General features: G+C 36.9%; 1 protein-coding gene and 1 pseudogene across 1 annotated transcript; both read left to right on the forward strand.

The window, feature by feature from the left end:
- Positions 1-423: 423 nt before the first annotated feature.
- LOC149890426 (uncharacterized) lies at positions 424-1168 on the forward strand (annotated as a pseudogene).
- On the forward strand, positions 501-2781 carry LOC149890427 (uncharacterized). Its single transcript, XM_090086502.1, has 2 exons — positions 501-2427; positions 2531-2781. The coding sequence occupies exon 1, from the start codon at positions 1414-1416 to the stop codon at positions 1987-1989; it is 576 nt and encodes a 191-aa protein (XP_089942628.1). The 5' UTR covers positions 501-1413; the 3' UTR covers positions 1990-2427; positions 2531-2781.
- Positions 2782-10271: the final 7490 nt, after the last annotated feature.

Genomic DNA, 10271 nt, shown 5'->3' on the forward strand with positions numbered 1-10271 from the left:
TGATTTCCTCTTAATAATGGAGTTGACAACAACATAACGGAGCTGACATCACGAATATAAAAAAAATCAAAAGCTTTAAACTAAGCTATTTTCTGCATTAAATAAACACGTCAACTATTAGGGACTTACTGCAGCGATAAAATATGATTACCTTGCAGCGTTAAATATGATTACCATATATGCGCTGCGTTCTTTTACTTTCAAGTTATTGTAAGAGTAATTTGTAAGTATTTTAATATTAGGATTTCATTTATTGTTTGGTTTTTATTTACATTTGACTCTAATACGTTTGGCTTTTAAAATAAATGTAAATCTTGAAATCTATTTTGATAATAATAAGTAAATAATAAATAAACTTTTGGTGTATTAACAGTTACAGTTATTATACTGTTTTTTTAAAAGAAATACAACTAGGCATATAGCATGAAAACTTCAAAGAAATCTCGTGCTGAAATTTAGAAAGCGTTTCGGGACAGACAATTAGAAAAAAATGCAGACATATTTCGTGAAAAAGAATGCAAACGTTGGCATATGCGGCGGGAGCAGAAGAAGTTTAAAGTGATATCAGAATTATCAGAAAGAAAAAAACGAATTGTTCGTCGTTGTTGGTGCGTCCAGAAAGCAAAATTTAGAGCTGCAAAAAGAAAGATTGAAACATCGTTATCAGAGTCACCGGAACGCGAGTTGAGTAGGAATAACGAACGCAAACAAAGAGGTAGAGCAAAGGTTGCTTACCGAAAAACAAAGGCTTATAGAAAAATACAAACATTAATGGACGAGTTGGAAACGTCTAATTGTTCAGCCCAAAAATACAAAAAACGTTGGTTAAGGCTTAAAAGTTTCCTGCCTGGTTTACAAGCAAATTCACCTACAACCACTGATAGACCATCTACTTCTTCTGAAGAAAACGGTTTTATTACAAATGAAACAAGCAGGATGTCAAATTTATAAGCAGGTAATAAAACCCCAAACTCTTCTTTTTCATCAAAAAGTACAACTCCAAACAGCGAATGCCATCGTGGTAATGCATCGCTTGATGCTGAAACACAGGATTTGATCAGAGAGTTTCTTACACGTGATGACAATTCTAGAATAACAACTGGAAAGAAACAGACTGTAACAAAAAATAAAGATAAAAAACAAAAGCGACTACTACTCGATTCATTAATAAACCTTTATGAAAAATTTAGCGCGGAATATACGAAAAACAACTTTTCATATACAACGTTTACTCGTTATCGCCCATTTTTTGTCCGCAAACCGTCGGCTAAAGATAGAGATACATGTCTGTGCAAAAAACACGAGAACATACAATTACTTTGTGATGAACTTGTTAACCTGCGTGTTTTGAAAGAAAAAAATATTGAAGAAGTAGTGAAACAAGTTTGTTGTAGTACTGATAGAAGAGAATGCATGTTCAGAGAACGTAACGTTTGTTTTAAGTCTCGTGTTCAATTTCAAGCAAAAGGATTGCTTAAAGATGAAAGTATTATAGTTTGGTTCCAGTGGGAAAAAGAAAAACAGGAATATGAAAAGATGGGAGAAAAGAAAACAACAAATGTTATCAGGAAAAGTGTGAAGCGTGGAACACTTAAAGATCTTAAATTAAAATTCTGTGAATCAATTCGAAACAAGCTATGCAAGCATGTTTTTATAATAAGACACCAGTTCAGAATGTACAAACAATTAAAAGAAACAGTAAATGTGAACGAAGCTGTTATACATATAGATTTTTCTGAGAACTATATGTGCAAGAATTTTGCTGCTATTCAATCTTCACATTTTGGAGCAAGTAACAAGCAAGCTACATTGCATACAGGAGTAATTTATAAAATGGATGGACATCAGTCATTTACAACTATATCCGACTCTTTGAGGCACGATCCTCCTTCTATATGGGTACATCTGGAACCCGTGCTAATTGAACTCAATATAGATAACCCACAAATTACAGATCTTCATTTTTTTTCTGATGGACCAACCACATAATATAGGAATAAGCAAAACTTCTTCTTATTCTCTACATTGATATACGAATTAAAATTTAATTTAGCCAGTTGGAATTTTTTTGAAAGTGGGCATGGCAAGGGAGCACCAGATGCGATAGGAGGATCTGTGAAACGTCAGGCAGATCAATTGCTTAATATGGGTTGTGACCTTCCAGATGCAGAAAGTTTACATAATTTTCTTAACAATGGACATTCATTAATAAAGTTTTACTATATTGAGGGATCCAAAATTATTTCTTTTGACTCAAAAATTTCCAAAACATTAAAGGCTATTACAGGCACTATGAAATTGCATCAGCTGCACACAGACAGAAAATTTAATGTTTTGTATCGAGATTTAAGTTGCTTCTGTAAGAGGGCTACAGTTTGGACATGCTACAATTTAAAGCTATATATGTTTTCCAAAAACACTAGCACGGTAAAAAAATATTTGTGTATTTTATTATTTTGCTTATTTATTTGCTTCTATAATAATTAAATTTATTTTAAGTACTTCCGTGAATTTCTTTTTAATATTGCAGAATTTTAACAGCGATGAAAGCATTACTTCGGCCGATGCAATGGATGTCAATGATGACCAATTTCGACATTTAAGCAACAATATCATTGATCTGGTTAATTTCGATGAAAATTTGAATATCTTGTTGATTGAAGCAAATGATGTTGTGAGCGACCACAACTTTCTTCACATTAATGATGTATGGTAATGATCCAGTAACGGAGCGGACAGTATTTGTACATTTTAAATCCGAAAAAGATTTTTGTCGAGTTAGTTTCTTTTTTTAAAGACGCTTTACCTTTTTTAAAAAGACAATATACTGAATTTACTTGTATACAAAGATTTTCCCTTTAATTTAAAATGTAACTTACACTGTTTTGCTTTTAAATAATAAATAATTAGCAAATGTCAGTAACGGACCAGACATTGTCACATAAATTAAATTTTTTATGTCATTAAATTTGGGTAATATACTTAACATGTAGGCTGTAGTTATAGTACCCAGTATATTTCATTACAAAAATAGAACTTGTTACAAAAGTAATAATAATTCACAGATGTAGTTACATTTATGTTACGGTAACAGAGTGGAAAAAATTATTGGGCCTCATTACTTGATGATATCCAAAAACATTTAAAAAGCAGATTCGTGCAAAACCAAATCTATTTTGTACATCCCTAATGATAAAATTTACCATACTTGTTAAAATTTTATAGATAGTCCAAACTTTATTTTCATGCAACATTAGTTGCGACAAACCGTCTTATGAGAAATTGACTCAAAATTCTCTTTAAATCTTTAAAAATCCTTTTCTCATAAAATCCACTTTTAAATCTCTTAAAACTCTTTTCTCTTCCTCGTCCTCCTCCCTTTCTCCTCTTCTCTCCTCTTTTTTTCGAGCTTTTTAAAGTTTTTGGTTGTTTACAGTTTTAGCACTTATTCATCATTTATTTATATGACAGGCTGATTAAGTCTCCGTGCGCACATCTTTTCTTGGTTGTCGTTATTTTTTTACTTTTCTTTTCGCTTTATTATCTTATTTATATGACGAATTCAATAAGTCTCCGTGTGTACTTCTTTTCTTGGTAGACTTGCCTTTTTCTTCGTTCGAATGTTATATGTTTGAGTCGGGTAAAACTTAAAGATAATATTTACAACTTTCTCATTTTCCCTCCTCACACTATTAATAACCATTCGCCTGTACGGATTATACGAACACGCGTATTGTATTTTGTGATTCACGCTTTTATTTAATTTTTTATTTTAACTGGTTTCTTTATTTTAGTTATTTTAATTATTTAAGTAATCTAAACTATTGAAATTACGATAACTATTTCATGTTAAATTTTCTAAGTTATTTTATTTAAATTATGTTCTTCATTTTTAAAAAAATATACTTAAAAACAACTAAATAGTAGTCCTTGACAGTCCATCACGCAAAAAATAATCTGAGAAGAGTAAAAGTTAATATAGAGCTCATCTTTCTCTAAACAGCAACAAGGAGGAGAGTTTGAGGAGAGTTTGAGGAGAGTTTGAGGAGAGTTTGCTCCGTCTTTTTTTTGGTAAACTCTAACATTAACTGACATTATAAATTCCTTCCAAACGAATAAACTCTAAGTTTTCAAGTCCCAGACTTCTTATCAAAAGTTTTAAATAACTAAAAGTAATCCTGATGAATCAAATCCAGGACCAGTTAAGAGTTTGTCACTGAACCTTAAACTTGATTTTGCAAAAACTACTTCCTAGTAAATATTTAGAAAAGATTTAAAACAGAAAACTTTAATCAACTTTGCAAGTCTTTAGCTTTCCTTACACTCTCATGCAACTTTCTTTTTCTTCTAAGAATAAGGTGTAGAGGTAGCAGAGCTCTCAAAGTTTATTCAATCTTTTAAAAGTATACAAGATTATTTATCTATTGCGAGACTAGTTAAACAAAAAGCCTGACAATTTAGTTTTAACAAGGTGCTAATTTGTTTATAAAATAAAACCTGCAAGTGCTCAAAACAACTGTTAACTGTTCAGGGCCAGTTAATTTACGAGGCACCATTCTTATTAAGACAAATGCGGCAATCATTTTTTTTATGTCAAGTTGTCGAGCTCACGTATTTTGAAACAAAATTACTTAAAAGCTTCATGTGCTTGTTTCTCAAGCTTCAACTTCTGGAATTATGTCAAACGTAAACCAAAAATCATTCGTCTGTTGCTAGTAGAAAATGTTCAATTAAAAACCAAGATGCGATTTCCTTGTTTTTCTTTTTTTTTTCTGTTTCTAATTGACCAATAGCAATTTCATGTTCAGCATTACTTTGTTGTAATAGTTGATTAATAATTGTGCGAAACCCTAAAAACGCTAAAGCCAATATGAAATTAAAATTCTCAAGTCTAAAAACTTAAAAAAACTCATGAAAAACAACATCAAAAGATTTTGTTGCTTACAAGTTGCTTTGAAGAAAGCAATTTTTTCATATTTGTTTAACTCTTAAATGAGATACGGTGATTTTCATGAATGAGACATATTCAACAAAAAAGGAAATTTTATAAGCTAAAAACTTCATTAGTCAGTTGGTAACAGTGAAAAGTAAATCTAAAGTTAATATAATCAATTTTTTTAGATAATATAATAGATGCACGTTGCAAACAACGGGGATAAATTAATGATGTTTAAAAGTCTAAGACATAATCAAGTAAAAACGTTTTTTGAAGAGCTTATACATATCGTCTATAAGAAAGAAAAAGAGTTTCAATCATCAAATTTCAAATTTGAAGTTTTAGTAAGTAAAGCAATCTTGTGTAAAGTAATTAGACTGACAAGTTTTAGACAACAACTTATTCATTTTTAGATCCTTTGAAGCGACCCTCTTCAAACTTTGCTATAGTGTCAAGCACGATGAACACGTTCACATCGACCATGTAGCTCCAGACAAAGTACAAGCTATATTTATAATTATATCACTACCTGTGTTTCCTAGTTTTAAGCATAAGTCATGAAGGTATTGATCGCTTGTGCTACGGAAGTCGGTAGCGAGGAACTGTCGGTTGCTCGCATACCAATCATTAAAGGTAAGGATTTTGGAGAATAACTTGTTAGAGACCATATTTATCTTAGGAGAAACAACGCGATTAGTATCAGCAGGACAGCGACATTATTCTTCAGCTATTCTGTCATTACATAAGCCATTTGAGTATAACAGGTTGTTTCTACCCTCTATTGCAATGCCCAAATTCATAGGGTTGAGTGCAGGTAATAACTTTTCTGGCTTACGCGCGAAGCTGACAGAGCTAGGACAGATAATCACAACATATTTCAAATTGTTAATCTATCACAACATATTTCAAACTGTTACTGAATTTTCCAATGACGTAAGATTTTTTCGAAAGCCAGAGCGAAATGTCCTTGAGAACATAGAGCGATTTTTGCCGTAAGTGAGGAAGAAGAAACAGCCTTAAACTAGAGCGCTATATTATTGAGAGAGTATTTCACAGCTGCTCCTGTATCAGCAGAGTGCCGTACTTTGAGGGGTTCCTACCGTAAGCCGTACTTAGGCTTGGGAACCAAATTTGCAATGTTTGACCACAAGGACTTACTATAGAGGTGTCGGGCAAAGTTGGAATGGTTATCAACGTCTCATCTCAAGTAGCATGCCACGTCAGCATCTTCCTTTTGGGGTTGAGCTTCGTGCCATACATGCTGGATAGAGAAGCCATCTTGGTCTAATGGGGAGATATCAATATTTGAAGAATAACCGACTCTTTAATAGAGGTGATAATAAATAAGAGAAGACTGTACTAGTTTAAGAAGCGGAATGCCTGTAGAAGTGGTGAGGAAGCCCCACTTATATTTGAAGAAACTGATTGGGTGGATTAGGAGCAAGATGGATTAGTCCGTGAATCTCTACAGTCTTATTGCAAACGTGCAAAAACATCCAACAGAAAGATAGATGGGAAACCCGAAACTCTCGAAGGCATCAAAAGATACATCGATATGAGGAACCCTTAGATCCCGCCAATGATCTCAAAGGCATTGTCTTTTTGGGGTTGTTGTACGCGCCGGCTGCTAGCACCAGGCGCTTGCTCAACCACGCTCGTTGTTGGTTCTTGTTGGAGTGAGGCCTAGAATGGCACCACTACCAGGGAACGGGATTCGACTGGTGAATCAAACTTTTTCTTTCGATTTCATGATTGCACAATGAAAAAGACGAGTGCTACAGCTGCTATGGCGAGTGCTATATAGCTGGGGTCCGCGATAAACTCGCTTGTGAAGCGCTGTTTCTTCACCCTGTGAATTCATTATTTCAACAAAGTGCTGATCACGTTGAACAAACCAAGTAGGACGAGTTAAATCAATATTTTGAACGTTGCTCAACATTAAAGCCAACGGAGCTTTACCTAGACCGAAATAGTGATATATTTCTGCCGAAAAAACACACACAGCATGCTGCGGTACTGGGTTATTATCAAGATCATTTTTTAGGGCTGTGTGATAACCCAAGGGATAGAATCTCTTAACCTCGATGAATAATTCCGAGTCATCCCCAAGCAGTGCATCTAGGATCTCCGTCATTATTGACTTTAAGTTATGTCTATAAAGGTTACAAACTGTTACACATGTCAGGGCTGATATACAGATTGCCAGCAAAACCAAGAGATAACATACAAAATCATAGCAGCTCGACACACTTATCACCATAGGTAAATTTTAGTGCAGCGGCATATCGTCTCGAATTGAGGTGCAATCGGATCTCATCAACTTTAGATGAGTCTATATAAGGGAAGGATCGCTCAGCTTTCAGGTCTCTTACTAGCCTGGGGACTGCCAAGTACCTCTGCGCAATGATCCACGGGCTGTTTTTACAAGATAAACACAAGGCCTTTCACCCAGATAGATTTTGACTGGACATTATTCTCCAACTGATGTCTTGTTATATTGACAATAAAAGCTATATAATAGTTAGCAAGGTCTCTACCCCGCTCCTTACTATAAAGAAGCAGTTGCTGACGTGTATTATAGCGCAGTTATCGGCATTGAAGCCTTTGTCTCTTAAGGCTCGGAAAGAACCAAACTTGTATCGAGGACTGAGCTAAGATTTGATATGTGAGATGCTGGGAAGTTGATCGACTACCTGATATTTGCTGAGTGAGCTCGGCAAATGATGGTGAATGATGGCAAGAAATGGATTCATGACAGCCTCGCTCTCGGCAATTGAAAAATTGACGAGAGACAGCATACAGAATCACAGCTGCTATTTGGATGGCCATATTCAATGCCATCGCGAGTGCGGCTGTTTTCAATTCGCAGCACAAAAATTCTGTAAACAAGACAAAGGATGAGATAGAGCGCCATAACAAAGCCAAGGAGGTTCTTATTAAGGCGCAGCAAGAGTACTCCCAACAACGCGCCGAGAACCTGAATATAATCAACGCTCGCCTTGCAGCCGAGGATGCTTCCCAGTCACAACTTGACGACTATGTGATGGCAAGCCGTCTCTACCGCGAGATGATGAGAGCCAAAAGTGAGGAAACCGTCGAAGAAATTATCATCCTAAAAGTACGAATTGTCACATTATTATATGCTAAGCGATGATGAGAAGATACGGATACATCGCTGCAGCCGCATTCGCCGGTGGTGTCATAGGATTATACTACTCGTCTGGCGCGAAACATTAAATACAAAACAAAAACGCATCAACCAGCTAATCCAAAGCTTTTCCCGACAGGCTACAAATCTTTGCGACTGATGTGGTAAACCTCTATTTTTGAGTATTTTTCACCCCTTCAAGTCAGACAATCATCGGCTGACTTAGAGCCTGTGTCCACAAACTCCTAGGGAGGATGAGACGAGTGCATAGTGACGGATAAGGGTGATCTCGTCTGGCATAACATAGGTGAACACAGGCTCTGGGAGTGCTTATACTACGTTTGCATCAGCATTGACACTAGGAATGTTTCTGTAGGCCAGGATTGCGGTAGCGAGGTCTACATAATTGCCTGACTCTCCTTCTAGTCCAAAGACTGCATTAATCTGTCTTGGGCGTGTAGTTACGGCTGACTTCCACTACGCATATAATTGATTGTATGCTGCCTTGAGATAACGCACGAGAGAGCCAAAAGATCTTATAGCCTCCTGAAAATATCTCTTGAGTTTATATCATGGCTTCACGAACTTCTAACAGAATGTCAAGTCCATACAAGCGCCTAACCGAAACTCTGAGAAACTTACGTCCAGCATTGGATGAAACACTTCTGGACATATCAGAGTTTCGGTTAGACACTCAGAGTTTCGGTCAGACACTCAGAGTTTTGGTCAGACACTCAGAGTTTCGGTCAGACACTCCTTCAACACATACCAATCGAGAGACTTTCTGGAATAGAAAAATTCTCTACTCCTTTGTAAGGAAAGGCGACACGATGAAATCTGATAATCTTTAAGTCGCATCAGCTGCAGATAGTATGTTGAGAACTGCCAAAATGTAGATTTAGTTGCCAGCCCCTCACAACATACTTAGGCATATGGCTGGCGAGAGCAAACCTAATGCAGTCCACCAAGCGAACTTCCTATACTTGCCACATGATAGCGTGGTTGTCGATGTGGCAATCTGTTACAAAGAAGCGGATCCACTCACCAGCAAGACCGTGTTGGAAGTCGCAGATGCTCTCGTTTGCATATATAAGCGTGGTCAGCTGACTTGGCCGCATCTGCTTCAGGTAGATCCCGGCCGCGATTTTCTGGGAACTACTACCAAGATCCTCTAGAAGCTCGTTGTAAAGGTGCAGATAGCTGCTGCCGGAAACTATTGCGAGCAAGGAATAGTCGGCTGTTTCAACCGCACTCTTGCTGTTCGGCTGTTCGGCGCGCAGTATTAAAGAAGGTAATATTTGCGGCGCACAGTATTAAAGAAGGTAATATTTGCGGCGCACGGCTTTTCAGAAAAGTTAACCAAGTGGTTGAGGTCACTGCCATCAGTGTTAGTCGCCCTCAAAAACGAACCAACCAATTGTTAGGTGTTAAGCCCAAAGACGCCACCTAGACTGTAAAAATCTCTCAGACGGCGTCACAACCAGCTAGGAGAGCTGTCGGTCTTGAAGTGGGTATAATATCTTCTGGCTCTCTCGTGGGTTACCTGTACGCACCGGGCGAGCTGGATGGAGGACACTGTTGCTCTACCGACCTTATTAGGTCTATGATTACGCACACTACTAATTCAGTGATGAGACAGAAGTGGCAGCCTGCCCTTTCTAGCTTTACTGATGAACCTACCAGACACTTCGTCCATGAAGAGCTATACAATAGTTCCGGATGGAACTGAGTTGCCACTAGATAGGATCATACAACACACACGTAGAGATCGTAGGCCAGGGTCCTGACACCGTCCGACTACTTTCATCTTTTGGTGTTGACTTTACTTGCTCGTAGTCACCAATTTGGTGGCCCTGACTCCAGATTAAGACTGGCGTATGCCTCATTGCTTTCTGATCTTTCAGACACTGTTTATAGATCACATGGCGCGGCTCATTTTTAACCACAGTCTTGCTGACCCCCTTCGCCGTTTTAATACTATTTTTGGGTTCGAGAACCGAGTACATTTTGGGTCTCAGTCTCAACGAACTCTTTGATGAGGTTTCCCTTACACTCATCCAAAAAATATTTATTTCTTATCACTTACATAAAAAATATTTATTTCTCCTAAAACAGAAAAACCGTGACGAAACCAATTATTCTTTATATTGACTAAGTTAATTGAAATCGCGCAGAACTACTTTGCGT

Source organism: Hydra viridissima, unplaced genomic scaffold (assembly GCF_058129835.1).
Source record: "Hydra viridissima isolate aposymbiotic clone 2 unplaced genomic scaffold, HvirCarnegie_v1 scaffold_4, whole genome shotgun sequence".
Lineage (NCBI taxonomy): Eukaryota > Metazoa > Cnidaria > Hydrozoa > Anthoathecata > Hydridae > Hydra > Hydra viridissima.

Coding starts and splice junctions, on each gene's coding strand:
- LOC149890427 (XM_090086502.1), top strand. CDS start 1,414: ATGTTCAGAGAACGTAACGTTTGTTTTAAGTCTCGTGTTCAATTTCAA.